The sequence below is a fragment of the Erpetoichthys calabaricus genome, chromosome 9 (genome assembly GCF_900747795.2).
Source record: "Erpetoichthys calabaricus chromosome 9, fErpCal1.3, whole genome shotgun sequence".
Classification (NCBI taxonomy): domain Eukaryota; kingdom Metazoa; phylum Chordata; class Cladistia; order Polypteriformes; family Polypteridae; genus Erpetoichthys; species Erpetoichthys calabaricus.
Genome location: NC_041402.2, coordinates 90,709,509 through 90,735,682, shown reverse-complemented (window position 1 = coordinate 90,735,682; position 26,174 = coordinate 90,709,509). Strand labels below are relative to the sequence as shown.

At 37.3% G+C, this 26,174-nt stretch overlaps 1 protein-coding gene across 1 annotated transcript in view; it reads right to left on the bottom strand.

The window, feature by feature from the left end:
* The window catches only part of spire2 (spire-type actin nucleation factor 2), a 177,212-nt gene that overhangs the window by 132,748 nt on the left and 18,290 nt on the right, over positions 1–26,174 (bottom strand). The window contains exons 2-3 of the mRNA XM_051932367.1: positions 18,978–18,989; positions 12,544–12,561 (exon numbers count right to left, since the gene is read on the bottom strand). Of these exons, the coding sequence (XP_051788327.1) occupies positions 12,544–12,561; positions 18,978–18,989 (30 nt within the window). The remainder of the gene's footprint in view (positions 1–12,543; positions 12,562–18,977; positions 18,990–26,174) is intronic.

Here is a 26,174-nt window from a genome sequence, read left to right as displayed (position 1 = left end):
AGGAAAGAGACATAAGATGGCACTGTTTAATATATTCCAAATTCTCCAAGAGAATCTAAACATATAGAGCCAGAGGCAAATCATCAGGGAGAAAGTCAGTGGCACTTGTGAGGAGATTATTACTATAAAAAAGTCAAAACAGTAAGTTTGGAGGACATCAAAGATAAGAGGGATACAGGACAGAAAATAAAAGAACAGAAAAGAAAGCAATAGTCAACAGCGGGTGAACCAAAGCAATGACAGTAAGGGCAAAGTATGAGGCCAAAAGAGAAGAGGAGCATCAGAAGAGACAAGAGGTGCTATCAGGGCCGTCTTAACCACATTATAGGCACAATGGCAAAGCAGTGCATTGGGGCCCCTAATTACACAACCACTCAGCAAGTCAGAACATCCATAGATTAGCATGGGGCCCATGCGTTAAGACAGCCCTGGTTGCTATCTGAAGAGACTGGCACAGGAGACAGAAGAGGCAACAGCCAGCAGAAATCTGAAATGGGTGTATGATGCCTCCAAGAGGCTTGTTGGAAGGTTAATGCAAGCAAAGGATCTAATCAAAGACAAAGATGTCAAAATGCCCCTGAAAGTAGGTAAGCAGCTCAACAGATGGATAGAGGATTTTGAAGAGCCACCCAATTACCAGAGAATTTTCTGAATATACAGAAAGCGGAGGCAGATCTTCCCTCTGATCATCAATTCTTGGAGTGGTAAGGTGCCAGATCCTGACAACATTCAAGCAGAGGTACTGAAGACTGACCCAAACATATCTATGAAGATGCTTCATGGACTGTTCAAAAGACTGGAGCAGACTAGAAAGAGCATCCCCCGATCAACTTGCCCAAAAAGAACTCAATCAGTATTTCACTGCAGAGTCATCATACTACTGTCCATTCATAGCAAGATATTCCTCCAGAATTTTGTATTTCCTCTTATTGTCGCTATGTTGTCAGGACCAATTCATGTGTGGCTAATGGCTTGTCTTAAAGAGCTCATGGACTTAGGGTATTGGCAAAACAGGATAAAAGGTTATCTAAGAAATTACTTCCTTATCTATGTTGTGGATACAAAACCCATTTTGGAATGCTTTTTCTAAAAGTCTTCAGTATTTTTTTCCTGGTTTTGACTTTTTTATCCTGTAATTTTGACCAGAAATTTTGTCTCTCGTTTTTGTCTTTGATGCTCATGTCTTTAATCTCCTGGTTTTGAACCTTTTCTGTTACTCATTTCTTCTTCTGGTCATTCCTTAAATATAGTCATAACAACGCCAACTGTGTAAAAGCCCAGGCAGTGACAAACAGCACACATAATACTATACAAGGTATTCATGTAGCAGTGCTAAATCACTACTGCTAATAGACTTGGATTCATTTGGCAGTTCTTCATTAACAATTTGTGAGGGGTGGTCAGATTAACAGATTTAATTAACTCATTTAGATGTTGTGTTGAAAAATTTAATTGCAGAAATGTTTTAACATGTCGATTGCATGCGTTAACTGCAATTAATCAGTAGCCCTAATTATTATGTATGGCCTATAGGTGCCTCTAAGCTACATTGCTTGTGCTTTGTGAGTTAAAACCCAGGAGGCAGGGCCACCATGAAATCCCTGCTGACGGACTGCCCTCAGCTTTTATATTTAGGTTAAGGAGATTAGGTCTCTCAAGGTCTCTTTGTAAGAGTATTGTGGATTGCAGTCTTTGTAAGGAAATTTCTTTGATTTTTTTTTTTTTTTTTTTTACTTAATTTTGTTCCTTTGTTTTTGGATTCTGAGCACTGGACAATGGACTGGACTTGTTATCTTTGGGATGCCTTTTTAAGGAAATCCTATTTGTTATATTTTTGTCTTTTTCTTCATTGTGCTTTTGTAGTTTTCTTGTTTGCTTAGTAAATTCTTTGAATTGTAATGATCTTTATTTTGTGTCCTGCATTTAAGCCAGAGGTTGACAATTCCTTAAAGGGAATTTTTGTGTATTTGAAACGTTTTTCAACTGTTAAAGCCTGGGCCATATAAGAAAAATCTGAAGCCTGCATTTTTGAATTTGGAGCCAAGGCTGCCTTGGGTGAGGCCTGTTTCTGAAGCTGTTATCTAATAGCCTGTTCTTTCTTCAAATCATTTTGGCAATGAAGACCCATTACATGAAACAAGAGATACTAAGGAGGAGATGGGGATGACTTGGCTGCACTCTTTGAAAAGTTTATTTACAACATCACCAGCCAGTACCTAACATGAAACCCTCACAAGAAGAGAAAGAAAGAAAGGCCAAGAAATACCTGGCATAGGGTCCTTGATTTGGATGTCTGGCAGACAGGTCTGGAGTGAATGTGGCTACTATTGGCAGCACAGAAAAGGGAATTTTAAAGAACCAGAACTAATGTCTTATGGTCCAAACAAGGAGCAAACAATTTAAATGAAATAAATAAGGAGTATAAGGGTAACTAATATATCAAATACAATACATCATTATGCACTTTGCGTTTGTAACTCACATCACCACTTGACTTATTTAACTATTTGCTTCAGTCTCTTCTTTTTCTCTTTCTTTCAGCACATTAACTTTTTTAAACCCAATTTCAATCCACAGGTATTTTCTCTTCTGTCAAACTGCAAATTGCCTTGATTGATGTTCACTCTACTGGATAGCTTGACCTTTTCCTGCTTGATTATTCCCATATTAAGCCTTGGCATTATTACGTTAACTGCTGTAAGGTATTTGTGCACTATTGTGTGAACTTGTATGGGTGTCTGATATTTTACAACTTTATTCCTTGACTAGCATAATGCTTCCTTTGTTACTTGGATTAATTCTCTCCATTTCATTTGATACCTTCATTTAGCTTGAAAATACCTTACTAGATTTCTTGTGCTTTCATCCACACTTCTTGTGCTACTTGACACTTCAAAAACACATACTTTGCTGATTCTATATCCACTACATTCATCTTACTGAAATTGGATTATTGGCTAGTTTATATACATAAGTAAATACAACCTAATATTTCATACATACATGCTCATACTATGTTTATCATTTCTAAGTTCTCTATTAGCAATTTGAATTCTTTTAATGGTACTTCACTTTCTTCACAGCATGTACTATATTGTATACATGCATACAGTCGCTATAACCTCTATAAATTCAATACATTAAGCACACCTTTTTTTGTTCTGTCCTGGCCATACATTTCAACACATTTTACTGATCTTCTTATAGTAATTTGCCACTTTAAATTCTGGAGGTCAGTTTAAATGTCCTGAATCACAGTCTGTTGCTGCTGTGCATTTATCTTTCTCATTATTTATCAAGGTTTATATTTTTTTTATCATTTTGTTTGATAATGCTCCCATGGTACCATTTAGTCTTCCAGATACTGTCATTTTGTGTCTTCATGGCCACAATGTTGCAAACAGATTGGCAGGTAGCATCAACAAAGATTATTAAAAAAATTATAATTAGTAAACTAAAAGAGGCTAATTTATTGTTTAAGGTAATAAAACATTTTCATTGTCTAATTTCTGGCCGATGGCTGAAGATTAAAGATCAAAATAACTAGAAAACTGAACCAAAGAAGCAGAAAAACTGCTGTAACAAAAGACTGCAAAATTCTAACTAACCAAGAGAAAGCTCTAAACAAAAATAAACACATGAACTTGCAAAGTCTTTTGTAGAAATCCGAAATGCTAGAATAGATACCCTGCATACCAGGCCACCATCTTAAATAGCCTTGTGTAATGATGTCATGGGCCACAGTCATAAAATCAAATGTGAACTGAATACTTGTGATGAAATCACATCTAAAACTTGTGGTGTAATGAAGTCACCAACAAATGTAAAAAATGCATATTCTTGAGAAATAAATACATGAAACAAGCACAGAAAACCAAAAACAATAAGATCCACAACTAATGGCCAAATTGTTTATTGTTATTATACCCAATGGCAGTTATCTGATACAAGTCTTGTGACCTATTATGTACTAATTGCCCACCAATGTGAAGTGGCATCAGACAAGGTTTATTGTACTATTTTTGACCTAAAAATAACATTTAAAAGAAATGTTTTTCTTTAACAGTAGTTAGGGGTAATCAATTAAAGTTACTTTTTGACTGTAATTCCTGTTTTTTTGTATTAGGCTTTAATGACTAGTGTCCTTCCTGCTTCTTGGTGATCTGACCTTTTATCCTGTCCTTTTCCATGTATAAGCCCTCTGAGTCATGGATTATCCATCTTCCAATTACTTCCAATTACTTTCACACTCTCAGTCTAACCCATGATTTTATAGTTGACCATATCTGCTGATATACCTGAAATTTGCTGATTTATAAGAAGAAGAAGAATATTCAGAACTCCACCAAATAAAGAGGGAAAAAATAATGTCACATAATGACAATTTGGGAAAGGTTTGTAGAAAGCAGGCTCAGTGCCAGACCACCATAGTGGAGGAGCAGCCTGGTTTTATGCCAAGGAGAGGAACAACTGATGTAGTCTTCGCATTGAGACAACTCATAGATAAGCATCGAGAAAAACAAAGATATGCATATGGTGTTTATTGATTTGGAGATGGCTTATGATAGAGTGCCATGTCAAGATGTCTTGAGGCATATAAGAGACAAAGGAGTACCAGAGAAGTATGTGAGGATTGTCCAGGATATGTTTGAGGAAATGTGGACACAGGTTAAATGCAGTGGTGGGGTAGCAGACAAGATCCCAGTTAGAGTAGGTCTGCACCAGGGATCTTCTTTAAGTCCTTTTCTTTTTGATCTGGTTATGAAGGGATTAAAGACCAGTTGTCCTGGTGAATGCTTTGGGCTGATGGCTTTGTGTTGTGTAGCACCAGAAAAGGGGAATGGAGAGGAAGTTGGAAGAATAGAGAAGGCTTTTGGAAGTTTAAGGATTGGAGATAAATAGGAAGAAGATGGCATAAATGAGGTTTGATAATGATTAGGATTTGGACGTTAGCCTGCAGGATGAGCTATTGAAAAGAGTGAATAAATTTAAATAGGGGTAGTGGTAGCCCAAGATGGAAAATAAGAGGCACAGATAACTCATATAGTGCAGTGTGGATGGAACGATTGGAAGAAGGTTTCAGGAGTATTGTGTGAACCAAGAATTAAGGCAAAGGTTAAAGGTAAAGTTTTTAAGATAGTTGTAAGACCAGCAATGGTGTGTTGACATGAGACATAGGCAGTAAAGGGAATGCAAGAAAAGAAGATAGGTGTTTCAAAAATGAGAATGTAACAAAAAAAGTGGAAGAGGTATCTAAGAAAATACAGGAAAGTGGTATGGACATGTGATGAGGAGAGACTTTGTTGGCAAAAAGAGATGTTGATAAAAGACTTTTTTGGCAAAAGAGTGATGAAAATGGAAGTAGTGGGGGAGAGAAAGTAAGGGAGGCCAAAGCAGAGGTGGTAAAGTAAAAATTAAAAGTAAAGCAAAAGAGGACCTGAAGGAAAAAGGTCTGACTGGCAAAGAGGTGCAGGACTGAGCTGTTTGGAGAAGGCTGATCAAGCACATCAACCCCACATAGAAGTGGGAAAGGATGAAGAGGAAGAAGAAGTATATCTGCTGATTTAACTTCTATTATTTAAAAGAAAAAAATCTAACTGTTGCTGTTTTCTCCAACAATAGTAACTTATGGTGTTAGAAAAGCTTTTAGTTCTTTAACATTAGCACACAATTTTTAGCGTTTAGATGTTTCAAAGAACTGCGTTGGCCTGGCACCCTGCCCAGGGTTTGCTACTGCCTTGTCCCCTGTGCTGGCTGGGATTGGCACCAGCAGACCCCCGTGACCCTGTGTTAGGATATAGCGGGTTGGACAATGACTGACTGACTGTTTCAAAGAATGGAAGCAGATTTCTTACTAAGACCCCATCACTCACTATTTTGTTTACGACATTTAGAAACATCTGCAGTAACATATGAAACTGAAACAATAAATCAATAGAATTTTAATGTTCACTATTAACCTGAATTTTAATCCTTATTTTATTTTAATTTTCTTTTTCTCCATGCTGTCCCATGTCTCTTTTTCTTCCCCTTAATGCTTAAATGTTTTCAAAATGTGCATCTCTCTCTGAAGATTGTTTCATCATTCCACCATGAAACAAATCCACACTGCTAATAAAACAATATAGTATACAGGGCAAAAGTTGAACAGTTACAGAATTAATGGATTATAAAGTCTACAAGAATGATTTTGATGTCTCTGACTATAAAACAAAATGCTGTTGGCTAAAATTAGCATCATTCTTCAGTGAGACATTCTTCTTGGTGTGCTAACAATCCAACGCAGGAAAAAAGGGTTTCCTAATCTATTAAAACACAAAAAGTTTGATTAAACCCATGAATGCATATCATTTGCTGCAACTGCATTAAATTAGCTTTTTATGCACAAGTTAACCTGACTGCACACTCTGCTCATATAATACCACTCCTGCATTTCAAAAGACCAAAAAATAAAGTTTCTGAAAGGATACTACACATTAGCCATATGGTCCCAGTTTTTGTGGTTTTATTTTTTTAATCATATATATACACGTTTGGAATTTATTAAACACAGTTTGGCACTATTAAGCTTGTGTAAAGTCCAGACCAGTAAGGGGGCACAGAGTCCCACATTATATTGTGCATGGCCCCCTGCTATGTATTGTGGTAGATCAGCCTTTAATGGATTGCCTAGCTCTTTAAAAATAAATGGGAGGTCAGGACTGAAGGGGCACTTTGAGTTGCTAGTTGAAGATTTATGTGTACAAGTTGAGGGCTTTTACAGAACATTCATGATTCCTGTTGTGGCAGATGGCTGGGGACCCTACCCAGCCGAGACGCCTGGAACGACCATGAGAGGGACAATACCTCCCCTTGGCCACAAGAGGGCAGCTGCCTTGGTCTGCATGGGGGCCATGGGAACAGAGCTGGGAAGCTCATCCCTGTTGGGGCCTGTGGTCCCCGCCAGGGGGCACCCGGAGGATTAAGGAGCCCTAGAATACAGCAGGTAAACCCGGAGTGCTTCCGGGTCCTCATACAGAACTTCCACCACATCAGGAAGTGCCATCAGAAGACTATCAGGAAGCATCTGGAGCACTTCCGGGGCACTATAAAGGGGGCCGCCTCACTCCATGAGAGGTGCCGGAGTTGGGAGGAGGAAGACAGAGCTTGCATGAGGAGGAGTGAATGCGGCAGAATAAATAGAGAGAAGTAAAAGGACTGTGAGCTAGATAGTGATTTGTGCACTGTATTGATTGGAAAGGTGCTGACGGAAATAAACGTGTGTTTGTAAATATTTGGTGTCTGACTGTTTGTGTCCCTGGGTTCATCTTCTTCACTGTACATTCATGATCTCCAATCACCCTACTACCTGTCCACTTGACCCTAATCCCCTCACACCTCCTTCAGGCCATATACCCCTCACTCATCCCTGCAATTACACACATCATTAACATTCACGCACATTTCCTACCATCTTCAAAGTGCCATGATAACCCCATTTCTCAAAAAATCAACACTCAATCATCCCAAATTAACAATTACAAGAACAATTATAAGCCAATCTCTCGACTTTCCTTTCTTTACAAAACACCTGAACGTGCTGTTTCTAACCAGGTCTCTTCCTTCCTTATACAGAATGGATTGCTCGATACCAACTAGTCCAGCTTCAAGAGGAACCACTTAACTGAGATGGCTCTTCTGACTGTAGCTGACCAGCTACAACTTGCTAGAACTACTAATATGTGACAGTGAGGGTCCAGCTCCATGCTCCTTCTTCCATATTTGGGGAGCCTCTTAAACCCGACACCATCAATAACGTAACCAGATGAGCATGGCAGATGGGGACAAAACACTCCAGAAACAGGATGGTGCACAGTGTTCAATGCTTTATTAAAAAATAATTCAAAGCAAATGTGCAAAATAAATAGTACAGTGCTTCCAATAAATAAATAATCCTTAAAACAGTGAAAAACCTGAAGATTAAAAACAACACTAAAAATGAAAATAAAAAACCAACAACAGTCATTGGGTCAAACAAGCCAAGCACAACTCCTTCCAAACCTCTCCAGCTCACCCATCCCTTGCTCAGCTAGTGTAGACTTCAGCAGCCATGGTCCTCTCCATCCTGACCCCCGTCTGGGCTGCCTCTGTCGGTGTCTGCCAGACCACTCGGGGTCATCTGTCCTCTTGTCATCCTTCTCACACATGCATTTGTCTCTTGGATCGCTGAAGAGGACGCCACCTTGATCGCTCCCACTCCGCTGCACAATCAGTGGAGACAATCCATCCCTAGTGCGCCAATCCTTCACTCTTATGCGGGACCACTGACTGCGCTGCCTTTTCTCTATCTCTCTCTCTCTCTCTTTCTCTGCCCCCAATGCTGCACTCTCACACTACATGCCTCTTTCTCCGATTAAGCAATTGAAAAAGATCGCACTCTCACATTCAGGTGTGCCTCGCACCAATTACTTCACCAACTCCTTGACCTTGGCATCACTGGGACTGCTCTCAGGTGGTTTGTGTCCTGGTGAGGAGAGTTGTGAAGGGCATACCAGACATGCACAGAGGTTCCCCAAGGATCGGTGCTGGGTCCTCTACTTTTCTCTTTGTACACCATCTTGCTAGGCTCCATCATCCAATCCCATGGTTTCTCTTATAAATGCCAAGCTGATAATACACAGCTGCAAATGTCGTTCCCTACTGAGGACAACATGCCATCTACTAGAGTATCTACATGTCTTACTGTTATCTCCACCTGGATCTTAAACCTGGATGTAGGAACACCATCTATAGCTCAACCTGGCAAAACCGATCTTCTTGTGATCTCAATCTGTTTTACTCCCCATCTGTGTACAGTCTGGTTTACTGTTGCTAACACCTGCCAAGACAGTTATGCAGTGTGCTCAGCATTGGACTGGCTTTTAAAAACAGGTTCAGAAAATAGATACATGGATAAGAACAGCAAAGAAAAAACAAACTGAGTTCTTTTCAGCCACATCCTAATTTGAATCCATTTTAACTAGACAAACAAGATTCACCTGGAAGATACATGGGATGAGGCTAAGCCATCTTTGGTCAGAGAAATGTGATGCTTAGTTGGGTGTGTTATAATGATTCGTATTTTTTCATATCTTCAAGCTCGCTTTAATAATGCAGATATTAGAATGCACAGATATTAGTATGCTTGTCCTTATTAACACTGCACACACACATTAAAAGTCCTCCCTGTGTGGAGAGCGCTTTGAGTAGTGAGAAAAGCACTATATAAATGTAAAGAATTATTATTATTAAAAGTTGCTCAGAAGTAGAAGAAAGTCCTGCACTGCCACTTAAATCATACAAGCTACATTTTTATATGGTATGCCATGTGTTACATACTGTTTGTAAATTTTAACAATTTAAATGAAAAAAGAAAAGGGATGAACCACTAATTCCAAGTTCAATATTTATATAAAAAAGCAATGGTATTGACAACATCACTAATAGTTAGTTACTCTGTAATTCACAACAGCAGCATTTCAAATGTTCGTCCTTAGCTGGAGGTGCTGGCCATTACTCACAATGACATAGCTTCACAATAAGGGGTCAGATCCTGTCTACTTTGAACATATCTGATGTGGTTAGTGATTAAACACAATGCAATACAATGTGAAGTAAGGTGTCTGCACATCTGCAATGAGAAACTACTCACATCTAAATTACAAAACAATTTAATATTTTAAGAATAAGCTGAGACATCTAGATTGGGCTAATGCACAGGCCTGTCCTTTGAATATTCAGGGTTTCTGGTCTCCCTAACTTCAAGTAATATAAAATGCTTTTATGCTTCCTTTAAACTGGGTTTTGATTACCTCCTGCTTCGTTTTATTCATAACAAACGTTTCTACGCCAATTAAAGCCTGCAGATTTCCACAAGATATTCTACAAGATTTAAGAGGATCACCATTCCAGGGGTTAGTGCAAGTACTGCAAAACATTTTTTAAAAAGACTTTTTACTTAATTCATCTTTTTAATCAATAGTTCAATTGATTCAAATTTAAGTTACACAGTAAGTTTCATAGATAATTGTTTTTTAAAGGGTTTACCAAGTGACTTGCAATGTTTCTCTACAAGATGTTCCAAAATCCAAGATAGGGTAGGGATCAGAAATGCTATCAGGGCAGAATTGTAGCTTCAGGGAATTTGAATTGCAGGGTCCTTAGCGGTCTAATGGAAGCGCCATGCCAGCAAGACCCAAAAGTTCTCACTTACTATTTTATGATAGCATTTACTCGTCAGGGCTGGCACAATGGTTAATACTGTAGGCTCAGTTTTCAAATTTTCTTCAAAGATACCTCAAGGTACTCTTGCTTTCTTCCCAAATACCAGAGACATTCATGTTAGATTAAATGACAACATGAAATGTTTGAATGACCATGTAAGCTGACAGGAGGGTCACTCTTTGCTGCCAATATTGCCAGTTTAGCTTCAGCTCCTTGATCAAGAATTGGATGAGCCTGGTTAGAAAATGAATGAATGATGAGTCTACTCACTATCTTCTTAAATAACTTCAAATAATTGATCACATGATACTCGGCATTTAGAGGGGTGGTAAAAAAAATGGATACAATCTACTATATAATAACACACCAAAGTCTGTGTGTGCAGTCCCTCTGACCAATCTGATTGGTCAGTTTGGCTTTGGTGATGCAATGAAAGAGGATGTGCACACAAAGAGGAGAAATGGCTTGGGGAGCATGCAGAAAGTCACCTTCTAAAACAGCAAGTACAGCATAAAAGCAAACAGGATGCAAGAAATCCGCCTTGAAAATAATGACTGAGTCTGAGGAGCAGGCTTTATGAGAATGCTCTCGAGAGAGGGAACACCAGTGAAGAAACTTTCACACACATGCAAATACCAAGAAAAGTAGCTCAAAGTTCATGTAAGGCAAGAGATAGTAAATATTTTCAAATTATTCTACTACTGGTCTTTGGCAGGTAGCACGACAAGTATAATAATAAGACGACCCATTATAATAAAAGGGGGCTTGTTTTGATTCATTTGAAAAGTTTCCCAAAGAAAGTAGCTTTAACCTCTACTATTATCATACCATATCAAGTGGATCTTGGGCTTTAAATCTTTACCTGGGTATCAATTTTAATTTTTTTTATTTAATCTCATTTGTTATCTCTCTTTTTATAACCTCCAGCACTCAATGAAGTACATCTGCCTATGTCTGGAATTTCATCTAGAAAGTGGTTTTAATGCAGAACACCCAAGTATTGTTTTCAGTCTGTGAAAGGTCAGAAAGTCACAATCAATGCAAATTTTTCACACTGTGGTGTGCGTGGGGTATGTTAGTACAGCAGCTGCCTTCTTAACAAAGGCTTTATTATTTGCTTTCAGCAACTGATGCAAATATTGAATGGTTTTGGAAAGACAGGATTAATATTTAAAGTACTTGACATATTAGGTTCTATATAATATGAGCACATAAAGATTTGTAAAGGAGTATAAAAACAATAAGGCTTTCTCTATTGATTTGTTTTGCAAGGTTTAATTATTCTGGATTTTAATGACCACTGGGTCGTACTTTTTACCCAGTCATGATCCACTTATTAGTCAGTCAGTCATTTTCTAAACCACTTAGACCTGAACAGGGTTGTGGAGGTCTGCTGGAACCCAAATAACATGACACAAGACATGAAGAAACCCTGGACAGGGTGACAGTCCATCACAGGGTAAACACACACACACACATCCCAGCCACACACTAATCAATTTAGAATTACCAATTAACCAATCCATTTGATCTGGCCATCTAAGGAGAACACCATAAAGAGCATATATTAATAATAGCTTGCTGATTTACAAATAACTAGTTACAATTAGACTGTTAATAGTTCCCAGGTTGCTACTCTAGCAGTTCTGCATCTTTTAGCCAGGGTTTTGTACACTATTGCCAGTTTTGTGCCTGTTACATCTTCAAGTATGAACTCTTAAACACTTCCCTCATAAAATGTTCTCATCTTGGAATGAGCTAATGCCAATTTCCTTCTAGTCTGATGTATAAAAGATTTGTTTACCCACTGACTGCAAGAAGAGCTTGTCACTTGATCACTCCATTGTTCTTTCTGTTTCACATATGCTCCATCTGTGAACCGCTTTTCTTTCTTTCTTTCTTTCTTTCTTTCTTTCTTTCTTTCTTTCTTTCTTTCTTTCTTTCTTTCTTTCTTTCTTTCTTTCTCAAATGGGTCAACGGTCTAAATACAATCCTGCAAATGGCAGACTACAAACATAAAAACTAAATATTTAGCAGTATATACCAAGAGGCCAGTTGTCTGTAGTTTCTATCAGACTAACACCTAAGAAATATAAAAAAATTATATCAGGTGTTCAATCTGTTTGCTGACAGTTACATCCAAATATGTAATCAATGTAAGTAGAAACTGAAGAACTGCTCCATGAATTCTCTTAACTTGAAGAGATATTTGCAAGATTTACTCAGGTCTGCCTATGAACAGAGTGGTATCGTCTCAATCCAGACTCTTTTCCTGTGTAGTTCCTAGTTGGTGGAATGGACTGCCCATCTCCATCTGAACTGCTGACCCTCTCAATGTATTAAAGAAGCAATTGAAGAGCCTTCTGTTTTGTGAATATATGTCTAATTGACAAGAGACAAAAACATCTATGACTATAAATTATTAGTTATTACATATCTTCTGTTATGGCAATCAACTTTTGCTACCTGTCCTATTACACTTGCTGAACAAACAGGCCCTAGCTTACTCAATATTGTTTATCTTTTTTGTAAGTCATTTTGGATAAAAAATATTTCATAAGTAACCAGCATTAATTCTTCTGTCTTGAAGCCTGGCATAACACAAGTTTCGACTAGATTGTCTAGCCAAGAAAATAAATGTAAATGTAAAAAAGTGTAAAAACGAGAGAGTATCAGAGTAAGAGCAACCAAGTAAGAGCAACCAAGTGCATCCTAGGACTTAAGGACATGTCATACTCTTACTAACTTAGAGAATTAAAACTGTTTAGTCCCGAGCAGGGGAGAATGTGTGGGGACTTATCCCAGATATTTAAAATCCTCAAAGGCATTGGTAAAGTAGATCCAGCAACATTTTTTCATCTAAAGGGTGAATCATGGACATCAGTGGAAATTAAGGGAAAGTGGTTGTAGGACTGAAACCAGGAAGCACTTCTTTATGCAAAGAGTTGTGGGACTCTGGAACAAACTATCAAGCCATGTAGATGAAGCAGAAACCTTGACAACCTCTAGGAAGAATCTGGATGACATATTGGGACAGCTTAGCTCTTAGCTAACCAACAGCCTTGATGGACTCAATGATATCCCATTGTATGTCAAATTTCTTATGTTGCGTATGTTTCTATGTATGTTTCTTATTTTAGAATAGTGAAAAGTATCTAGCATCAGGCAACAGTAGAAAGATGCTTTGACTGTCTAGAAACAGAAGCAACGAGTTGTGTTTAGGAGATCTTATAAGTAACCAGCATTAATTCTTCTGTCTTGAAGCTTGGAATAACACAAGTTTCCACTAGATTGTCTGGCGTACTGCATCATTGTTTTAAATTATTCAAGAGAAAACGTAACCCTGTATACTATATGTTAATTTTGTCATCTGCTCTTTATACAGGTAGATAAGATTTTTTTTCCAGTGAAAGCGCCCACTACTTCTATAAAATTGAATTACAAAAAAACTAAAAAGCTTTACTGTCATATCAATCCACACAATGTGTGTACCTTTGAAGCAAATTCATTGTATTGATTTTTATACAGCTTACAAAGTATAATAAAATTACCATGAACAGTCTGCAATAGAACAATATATTCTAGTAACTAGTTACATAAATGTCTGTTATGTCTCACAAATCAACAAAGAAGACCCATCATCAAAGGTGATGCATAGCTGTATAACGCATTAGGCAAAGGCATATTTTTTCTGTTCTGCATAGGTATTAAAGATTTTCCTGAGGCTTCAGTACTGCTGATTTTCCCAGTTGCACAAACATTAATTATAGAAAAATAAGGAAAAAAAGATCATTATCATTTTAACTTCCACCAGATTAGCCAAAAGATTAACATTTCATAGCAACAGTTCTTAATTTAAGTGAGTAATGTTAACTGAACTAGGCTTTACATTCTGTACCCTCTAGCCGCTTATCCTTTCAGAGGGTCACTGCTCAAGGTCAGGCGGTATCACGGCCCTATCACGGGCCAGTAAACACAGGATATGTGCATGTTAGTGGTGAAGTGTAACCATAGTCCCTTGACACATCCCACATAAATGCATAGCAACCATGAAAAAGCTACCTAGAGGAATCAAAAATCAGGACTCACAATCAGGACACTGTGCCTCTTCCAGAAAGGTCAAGATCCAGTGCAGGGTAACTTAAACAAAAGAGCTTTTAAACCTGCTTTTCTGGAATCTGTGTTAAATAGTAACTCATTTGACATATCCCAAATGCCTTGTATTGAATATAAAGAATTTAAAAACAATATACAAATAAATGATAACACTTATGTGGAATATGCAATGATTTTATATGTTTTGAATTTAATTTTCAAACTTTAAAATCATTAACTGCAATCACACAATCGAATATGTGCACAGATGATTACCCAGTAGGGAGGGGTTCATTATGGTGCATAGGCTATAATCAACTACACTTATCTACAAGTACTTTCATGACAATCATAAGTCCACTATAAACAATTTCTGTCAGATAGCCAAATATTAATGAAAATCCTAAGATGTAACAAAATCAAGTTAATTACTTGATTACTTACAAAATGGATGCATTACTGAAGTTAAGGGCACTGTTAGACCATGTATAAAGTTACAGTAGAGTAAAGCATATGTGAATAGTGATATTTATTGTCCAATGCCACAATGTCAAATCTAAGCACCTAATGAACCAATAAACCATTTTATGGAATGTTTTCTGTATTTGCATATAGTAATAGGGTATTGTACCATGTTAGCCATTACGGATGCAATGAGAAGTCAAGCAAAATGACACCTTTTATTGGCTAACTGAAAAGATTACAATATGAAGAAAGGGCCTGAGCTCCCTAGAAAGCTTGTATATTATAATCTTTTTAGTTATCCAATAAAAGGTGTCATTTTACTTGACTCCGCACTGTATTTGCATGGGAAGACTATAAGATCTCCTCCTTATCCCCACCATTAAAGAGAATCACTCACAGTATGCAAATAAAAAAAGGGTTAACTTTATGCTATCACTGAAGTGAAACACAAGTGCTAATTATTGAGCCAATCATGCCAACCCAAGTATTCTGTCTCTGGTAATTCAATAAGACTGTCTGAAATCATTCAATAGCTTCAGACAGCCTGAAACAGAATAAAAGGATCATTATTTTGCTGGCTGCAGCACCCAGGAAGACGGTAAATAAACACAGCGTTTTAAAAGCATTCTGATAAAACCTGAATCTCAGAAAGTGCCTATACGTCTTCTATACTTACAGCCTGCTTACTCAGTATTCTGCCTTTTAGTAGGAGCAAATGGCAGGAAATCTTAAAACATACTGTACATATTTGAAATAGTGCCATGGTGCTGTATGTTGTAATGCTTGTTTACATTCAGTATTAGATGGTACATTGTACATATGCAATACTTATTTATTATCAATATTTTTTATTTTTAAATGAGAGAAAAATTGCAAATAAATGCTGAAATTGTGCTGTTCAGTCCCACTATTTGTGGAGTGAGAGCTATTGTCCTTATTCATGAAAGTAGGCCAAATGAATTTAAAGTAGATATGGGACTCCATCAAGAGGGAGTACAGCCTCCACTCCAATTTTGGGACTGGATATAAATGTGCAGCTAAGGCTTGAGGGAGTATGAAGCATGAAACTCAGGGGTTGTATGCAATTTGTAAAATGTAATGATTAAAGGCCTATTTATGTGATGCTAAGTCACCAAATGATTTAGTAGTAATGCAAAAAGGAAACAGCCCAATGTGTTACAAGTTTTGCTGGGATTTAATGCCAGCCTAAAATGTGAAATAGTAATCTCAAGATGAGCCTTCACCTCCCCTAACTCTGCACAGTTAGTTTCAGCTTTGTGAACTCAAGCATGTCAAGAAAATGTTCTGTCAACAGAGGTGAAGCAGTCTTACTTGATTGACTCAGTAAATACATGGCCATTAACCAATAGATCTGTGGGCATGAATTCTTTTCTAAACAAAAAGCTGGCTCTAGTTTGACAATCCTGATGTGAACTGGGAGTTCCAAAAGCACATAAGGCACATAAACACTTCCAAAAATCTCCCTTTAGGGGGGGATTACTGTCAAAACTCCAACTAGAAACAAAAGCAACCTTGAAGAACCCTTATAAAATAAAAGGTTTCATTTTTATCAAAAATACTCTGTAGCACAAGAAGCTCCATAGACCACTAAAAGAAGTGTCTGAGAAGGCAAGGCAATCCACATCAAACACAGTCCCAATGCAGAATCTCAAGGCAAAGTCAAAAACAGAGCATAGGTTTGAAAATTCAGGATATCATAATAAGCACAAACCACAGGAAAACACAACTAAACACTCCACTCCCCAAAGCATTCAAAATGAACTGCCAGAAACTATAGAAGGCCCTCCAGTTTATAGGGTGGAGGGAAGTTCTTGGTGGTGATTGGCAGGTGGCCCCTCCTCCCGGGGAACCACCCCTAAAATGTACAGTGTATATAACACAGGCTATATATAAGCATAGACAAAAACAGAAATAAAGAATGAATATTATGTACATAAATTAAAGAATCAAAAATGAGCAAAAGAGACATTAAATATGAACTTGAATCCCAGCCAGAGGAGGAAACCTGAGTGAGATATGACAAAATCCCTTTTTCTGAATTTCACAGACCCTTGAAGAGCCTATTAAAATCCCTAACATCTTTCCTTTCCTTTCCATCATGATTTTCTTTTACCTTTCTTTCTTCACTTTTTTTGCTTGTACAAGGACTGTGACTCAAACATCTTTGCTATACCATTCTCAAAATTTAAAACTCCAGTGTGCTAATAATATGATTGTAATCACAGTAGTGTCATAAAAAAAATGTACAAAAAAATTAAATAAAAACAAAAAATTACAAAAGGAAATCTAAAGGATGTCACACTGAAGTATCACTAGAAGGGCAAAAAAAAATCAAGGGAAACAGCTTAGAACCATGATCCCATAAACTAACAAATAACGAGCTTGATCGCATAAATTCTGACACTGAGTATCAGCCAAAAATAGTTCAGCAATAGTGCTAAAAATTGGGAATGAGAAACAAAGTGACTTAAAATTTGTCTCTCAGTGTTCTTGCTTTTTTGAAAAGACCATAAGAACTGACAGTTTTATGCAGGCCTGTTTATATAGCTGAAAGAAAATGGAAACATAGAACACATGACTACATCCACATGTTGTAACGTGCCATAATTTTATCGTTTTCTTGTTTGTTCATGATTTCATTGTTGTTATTTATTTAACTTTCACCATTCTGTTGTACTGATGCTGCCATGAAATGCAATGATGTTTATGGTGGGTTCCATTCCTTGTACTCTTTGTTGCTATACATTAGATAGATAGATAGATAGATAGATAGATAGATAGATAGATAGATAGATAGATAGATAGATAGATAGATAGATAGATAGATAGATAGATAGATAGATAGATAGATAGATAGATAGATAGATAGATAGATATGAAAGGCACTATATGATATGATAGATAGATAGATAGATAGATAGATAGATAGATAGATAGATAGATAGATAGATAGATAGATAGATAGATAGATAGATAGATAGATAGATAGATAGATAGATAGATATGAAAGGCACTATATGATATGATAGATAGATAGATAGATAGATAGATAGATAGATAGATAGATAGATAGATAGATAGATAGATAGATAGATAGATAGATAGATAGATAGATAGATGTGAAAGGCACTATATGATATGTTAGTAAAATGTGAAGTGAAAAAGGTAATTTATCTTTTGCCTGAAACCTCAGGAACTCAGGTCAGACTGCAGATCTGCTCACTATTTTTGAAAAATGTGTAGATTCTCTCTGTGTAAATGTAGATTTTCCCTTGGATATTTTGTGCTCTTCATATATCCCCAAAATAGTTTTAAATTGGCCTGTTGCATTGTGCCTGAGGCTCTGGAGATAGAGTCTTTAGTCGGCATAACTCTAAAATGAGCAATGTGTCTTCAGGCAATAAAATTGAATATCTTATTCATATGTGATTTTCTGTGCTTAGCATACCTAAATCAAAATTAATTGGATTTTGAAATAAAATGAACTTGAGGTATATACATATTCTAGTCTGAACATGGAGAACATGGGAGTAACTTACTTTGCTAACATTTTGTTACAAGTTAACATCAGGATGCAGATGCTCTCGTGAGGTTCATATAAAGCTTTGTTTGGTCAAATGGCGTCTATTAATGTATCACTTGTTTACCTGGCAGCTTGTGGGGTAGCCATTACCTAAGCACTGTGTATGCTTTTGTTTCACAAGGTGATCTCATACTAGTCTGACAACATTTTTTCCCCAATTAGATGCTTTGGCTCAGGAAGAAAGAGCTTTCATTAGAGTTCAGTTTCATGTTGATGGTGTTCAGACTGAGTTGATTTGCCTATCAATTTCAAACTTATCTTAAACTATTTTTCAGGTCATGAATGGCAGGAGAATTTCTTTGCTTGCATCCTCAGGTTAATGATGGACAGTTTATGAGGAGGTTAAAAAATCATGCATCAGGCACTGGGAGATGGATGAGTTCAAAGATATACCTGTATGCCTTCACTGAACTTTGTAGTTTACTCTCCATGTATGGGTACATCCTTTTTCTGAACCTACTTAATGCCGTTTTGTGCACTGCAAGATTATTTTATGTTCTTCTGCCAAATAAAGCACAAGAAAATTAAATACACAAAAAGGCCAGACCTTCACTAATTACAACTCTGGGACTCTGGATTAGGCCTCATTCTTAGCGGCCTAGTCTCATCTCAAAAAACAGGCTTCAGCCTGCACAAGTCAGGTCAGGTTTAGGGTTTTGTTTGATATTGACTTTAACATAGAACCAGGACCAACACTGTCCACCCCTGTTCTAGGAGCTATGACAGACCTGATTTTGTAGCTTTGTCAAAATGTATTATGGCTGGCATCCTGGTGTCTTTTTAGATGAAGCAACGGACAAAACAATCCATCTTTGTTTTATACTACTCTGTTTGCAGTAAGCAATAATAACACTTAAAGTGTGTCATTCAATCAAATCAACCAATCAACTTGATTTATACTTTATATAGCATCATTATTAGCATACGTCAATACGAAGCATTTTACAAGTTTAGAAGATGACAATTCACTGTTACAATTTAATGGCTAAAAGGAGCAATATTAGGATTGACACATCATACAAATACAGTGGTGTGAAAAACTATTTGCCCCCTTCCTGATTTCTTATTCTTTTGCATGTTTGTCACACACATTTAACCATTAGTCAGATATAACACAAGTAAACACAAAATGCAGTTTTTAAATGATGGTTTTTATTATTTAGGGAGAAAAAAAATCCAAACTTATATGGCCCTGTGTGAAAAAGTAATTGCCCCCTTGTTAAAAAATAACCTAACTGTGGTGTATCACACCTGAGTTCAATTTCCGTAGCCACCCCCAGGCCTGATTACTGCCACACCTGTTTCAATCAAGAAATCACTTAAATAGGAGCTGCCTGACACAGAGAAGTAGACCAAAAGCACCTCAAAAGCTAGACATCATGCCAAGATCCAAAGAAATTCAGGAACAAATGAGAACAGAAGTAATTGAGATCTATCAGTCTGGTAAAGGTTATAAAGCCATTTCTAAAGCTTTGGGACTCCAGCGAACCACAGTGAGAGCCATTATCCACAAATGGCAAAAACATGGAACAGTGGTGAACCTTCCCAGGAGTGGCCGGCCGACCAAAATTACCCCAAGAGCGCAGAGACGACTCATCCGAGAGGTCACAAAAGACCCCAGGACAACGTCTAAAGAACTGCAGGCCTCACTTGCCTCAATTAAGGTCAGTGTTCACGACTCCACCATAAGAAAGAGACTGGGCAAAAACGGCCTGCATGGCAGATTTCCAAGACGCAAACCACTGTTAAGCAAAAAGAACATTAGGGCTCGTCTCAATTTTGCTAAGAAACATCTCAATGATTGCCAAGACTTTTGGGAAAATACCTTGTGGACTGATGAGACAAAAGTTGAACTTTTTGGAAGGCAAATGTCCCGTTACATCTGGCGTAAAAGGAACACAGCATTTCAGAAAAAGAACATCATACCAACAGTAAAATATGGTGGTGGTAGTGTGATGGTCTGGGGTTGTTTTGCTGCTTCAGGACCTGGAAGGCTTGCTGTGATAGATGGAACCATGAATTCTACTGTCTACCAAAAAATCCTGAAGGAGAATGTCCGGCCATCTGTTCGTCAACTCAAGCTGAAGCGATCTTGGGTGCTGCAACAGGACAATGACCCAAAACACACCAGCAAATCCACCTCTGAATGGCTGAAGAAAAACAAAATGAAGACTTTGGAGTGGCCTAGTCAAAGTCCTGACCTGAATCCAATTGAGATGCTATGGCATGACCTTAAAAAGGCGGTTCATGCTAGAAAACCCTCAAATAAAGCTGAATTACAACAATTTTGCAAAGATGAGTGGGCCAGAATTCCTCCAGAGCGCTGTAATAGACTCATTGCAAGTTATCGCAAACGCTTGATTGCAGTTATTGCTGCTAAGGGTGGCCCAACCAGTTATTAGGTTCAGGGGGCAATTACTTTTTCACACAGGGCCATGTAGGTTTGGATTTTTTTTTCTCCCTAAATAATAAAAACCACCATTTACAAACTGCATTTTGTGTTTACTTGTGTTATATTTGACTAATGGTTAAATGTGTTTGATGATCAGAAACATTTTGTGTGACAAACATGCAAAAGAATAAGAAATCAGGAAGGGGGCAAATAGTTTTTCACATCACTGTAAGTACAGTAGATGCAAGATATGTAACACTGGCAGTCAACTTGGAAAGTCTACCAGATACTGTAGAGTTTGAGCAACAAGTCTACAACAAGCATAAGGAGCTACCAAATCCAGGATAGCTAAGGTGTTATATTAGAAATCTAAGTACATAGCAATAATGAGGACCCATAAGGATCGGACACATCTAAAAAACCTGAGAGAGGATGGACTTAAAAACTATGTGTAAAGATGAAGGTATTATAGTACAGCCACTGTTACATAATTAAATGCATAGAAAAGTAGAAGCTTGTCACAGAGAGTGACTGCATCACCATGTTAACAATGACCGAGCCACTTGAGATAAAGGAATTATTTTATAGCTTATATATACTGTATGTATAGTCTGAGGCAAGCAGCAGACCTTAAGAATCAGGAGTCAATTCCTTGGTGTGGATGAGCTTTGGTGAAAGCTATTGGTGAATCTATTCTTGGTTACAATATAACCCAAAAGAGTAGGTATGCAAATGCCAGTTTCTGAATGGCATTCAGCCTCACGTGGAGGTCCTGAGAAAGGCTGACCAAACTGGATTAATATTCTATATGCTTTACAACAGTACTGCCGTCACTATTGAAAGAACAGTAAAATAAATGCTTTGACAGACAGAGTGAGGAAGAAAATGCAAGCTCAGTATGACAGGACGCAAAAAAATATATCTACAGACACGCTGAATCTGCACTGTCAGCATGGTGCTTTTCAATTTATGTCCTCTTGGGCCTTGAGAACAGCTTCATAATTGCCTGCTTGTCACAGTAATTGCCTGTTACTCTTTTTGCACACATTTCCATCAGTCCCTGGACGAACTAATGAAGTCTCACGTGATGCCACTCTCCTAGCTATGGTTAATTTTGGTTTTCTCCTCCTCAACAAATCTCTGAAGGCACTCAAAGCAAGGCACAGTAGAATGCTGTTTGTTTGAACGTAAAGCACAATCTGACTCTTAGAAAAGAAATGTTTCTACGAATACAGAAGTCACTATGACATAAATATCATCAGTTGTGCCAGACTAATGCAATCATATGATTGAATCTATGAATCTACTGTGGGTGTATATGTACTTTTCTCCTGCAATAGACTGGTGCACTGGTTCAAGCCTTGAGCTCAGTGCTACAGGGGTATGTTCCAGCTGCGTATAACCCTGAAATAGTCATGAGGGTTAGAAACTGAATGGGTAGATAGATGATTTGGCATTCACACCAGAATAAGCATACAATATGCAATGCAGATGCTGTATATGAAAGTTCAGCCCTTTAAGTACTGTAAGTCACAGGAGCAAAACACACCAAAATTATTCGATTGAATTATAAAAATACCTGAACTATCATGTGCATTATTGATATGGTGGCATTTAGATTTCCTTCAAGAATCAATATAAACATTTATTAATTGATCAAACTGATATTTTTGAATCAGTGATACACATTTAACATGGACTCTCTTGGCTACCTAGGGATACATGGAACAAAAACAGTAAAAAATAAATATAAAATGTACCCAATTTACCAAATAACAACATGCGTACTTCCACATACAAATACAACACAATTCAATTACCAGTGTGTGAAAACCACAAGGCCTAGCAACAGGAGTGCACCAATGCCCTAGAGCAGGGAAGCAGCCTTAATCTACTTTTATCCTGATGCAAATGCAGGAAGGATGCTGCTGTGGTGACCCTTGCTGGTGGTATTGGTTCTATTGGGAATTGACGCCACATCCTTTCTTTTTAAATTACACATATGCCTGTTCATGTGTTTATTTATTACCAAAGGGATACAGATATATCCAATCATATTACAAGACACATTTTCATTTCAAGCAAAGGCAACAGGTTTTTGTCATTGTCCAACCCTCTATATCCTAATGAAAATTATTGGCACCACAGATGCCATGTTTAAACAGGATAGACTTACATACTACATTGTTGGTACAGCAAGCTCAAGAACAGTAATGCAAGGCACAAGAAAATCTTAGAAAAAAAAGAAACCAAAATGTTTTCATTGATTGCATATTTTATTTTATGGTTTAAGCAGTGTGGTATCAGGTATAATTCAAAAAAGAATTTGAAAAAGTCAGTCATCAGTCAGTCAGTCATTGTCCAACCCGCTATATCCAAACCAGGGTCACGGGGGTCTGCTGGAGCCAATCCCAGCCAACACAGGGCGCAAGGCAGGAACAAATCCCCAAGCAGGGCACACACACACACACCAAGCACACACTAGGGACAATTTAGAATCACCAATGCACCTAACCTGCATGTCTTTGGACTGTGGGAGGAAACCGAAGCACCTGGAGGAAACCCACGCAGACACGGGGAGAACATGCAAACTCCACGCAGGGAGGACCCGGGAAGTGTACCCAGGTCTCCTTACTGCAAGGCAGCAGCTCTAACACTGCACCACCGTGCTGCCCTTAGTTTTATCATTTTTTGGTAATTTATTTGCCTCATGATATATATGTTACCATCAATGTGTGAAATCTATAGGAAATCTATAGAATGCCGAAAATGGGATGTCAAAGTATACAATTAAAATTTCAAACATTTCGTAGGAGTTCTATGCAATGCCAAAAGGCAAATAGTATTTGTCATTCTGTATAATGCCTAGTGAAAGTACAGTATATAGCATATTAAAGTAACATAGACATTTCATGCTTTGCCTAAAAAGTCACGCATTCTATAGATTTCCTAGGCATTCTGTACAATACCTGCTTTTCACACATTGCTGCTAATATATATATGTAACTTTTCATTAACTTTTTCAATATTTTTTGTAATCATTAATATATGGTTTATTGTCCCAGACATTGTGTTTTGAGTTCAGCATCTGTACAGTTTTGACATTTATTTTTATAAATCCTATTTTCATTTTGTAAATCTGTTTTTATTTTATTGTTTATGTTTTTTCTTTTTCACTATAATACTTGTTTTCTAATTACATTACTGTTTATTATTTATTATATAACCAGTAACGGTGCAATGCACAATAACGTGCAGTGAATACACTTGACTTGAGCATTCCTATTTTTCATCCTCTTTCTCTGTACGTTTAGCATTCGTTTGCTCAGAGGTTGATGCGTTTTCTGCTTCCTGAGCAGCTCTTCTTTTCTCCACCCTAGCGGCCTGCTTCTTCTCTTCTTTTGTTGGCATCTTTTCACATTAAAACTGATTAAGTCAGTGTTTGTGTTGCAATTACTTAGTACGTTTTCCTTAATTTTTCACTTAAGCTGGCACTTAAGTCTTCAATCTGCCTCTTCAATGATTTAACATATGAAGAGGTAGGGGAAGTGACGGTGAAGGTGGTAGGGAATGAGAATGGCATCCATACGCATGCGCCGCACAGTTGCCCTCCTGATTGCTGCCGAGAGTTGATTCTACAATAAAATAAAATAATAAATAAAAAGAGGAATAACCTTGGAGGTCAATCATCACCATGAAAGCGGATAGTAGACATCACGTAGTATATGTGTACCAAATTTCAGGTCAATAGTTCAAACGGTTTGTGAGCTGCAAGTGATTTAAAATCCTGGACAGACAAATGAAGAGCCACAGTAGCGTATTATATATAAAGATGGCACCTTTTCTTCAATGTTTTTCTTTGATATACAATATTTTTATCCAATTTAAGTTCCCTTATCCTTTCTGTTTGTTGGTCAGGCCTGATTTTGGTGATCCTGCCAATGGAAGGCCACTCAGAAATTCCCAGGTACCATGTTACCCTTATTTTTTGGTAAAGAACTGGGAACCCTTACTTCCCAGTCTGCTAAAAGTTGACAAATTAGGTTTTATAAAAAGAAATTAAATAATATCTTATATTATTTGTTTTCATTAATCTGCAGATGCAATAAGATATTCTTTTGATGTCAGCATTATTGCTTTGTTTTAATTGTTCTTCTGAGATATCTTATGAAAACCATTTCAGTTTCGCTTTTCAGCAACACCCTCCATATGATATAAAAAATACCAGAATACTCATATGTAACTATACAAACATAAAACAAATTATACTTGTTGATGTTTGAGTGTAAGCAATTTAGTATAAAATGGCTTACAGGTTCACATTGCAACTCTGTCTTAATGTGATAAGAGGCGGCAAGTGAGTCATGTAAACAACTGTAAAAGAAAAATTAATGGAAAGTCCCTTTAAGGTGATGTTCACCATAAAAGACTCTATGCTAAAGAAGCATTGATTCACTGAGTTAAAGAATTAATGTTTGTGATGAAATTCACCTCTAGTGGTTTTGCTCTCTGCTAAAGGGACAGCTGAACAGTTTAATTTAAATATATAATCCATATAGTATATGGATGTCAATGATGTCCTAAAATTTCACCAATAACATATTATTATACAGTATATTACACCAGTTTTAAGGAGCTGTATCATACACTGAACACCGACAAATTAAACCCAAAACTTGTTAAAACATAAGCATGATCAAGACAAAGACATAAATAAAAGAGAAAGTGAAACTGACTATAAAGTATAATTCCATAAACCTGAATAAAATGACACCTTTATGTATTTTACAGTAGCTTGAACACCCTGAAAAAAGGAATGTCTTGTGTTTTGATTTTTTGTTCTTGAAACTGATAGAGCTTTACAAACACATGTAACCAACAAGACAGAGAACTCTTTAGCTCAGCCATGGCATGATGAATATGAGAGAATGTGGCAAATAAAAGAGCTCAAGGTTACATAAACTAAACTGATGAACAGAAAAGGAATGAAGGAATGCCCTAATTATATTAGAATCCGGTTACACAAGATTTTGGGCTGCACAATATGTGGTGGTTTAATGTTCCTTTTGTCCCACATTTAAAAAAAAAAAGTTGTTGAGTTTAAATGATATTTAATTCAGTTACATTTTTGTTATCTGTGCACTGTAATTATAGTACAGGCAAATAATAAATGAAGCAATGGAGGTACAATGGTTAGTGTTGCCACGTCACATCTCTATCTGTGTTACTTTTTCTCCCATACCTTACATGTTAGATTATTTGTAAATCTTAAATTGGCTCAGTATGAATGACTGAGCCCTAATATGAAGTAGCACCTGTCCAGGGTTATTTCCTGTCTTATGTCAAAAGCTGCCATGACAGTTTCTGCCTGGGGGC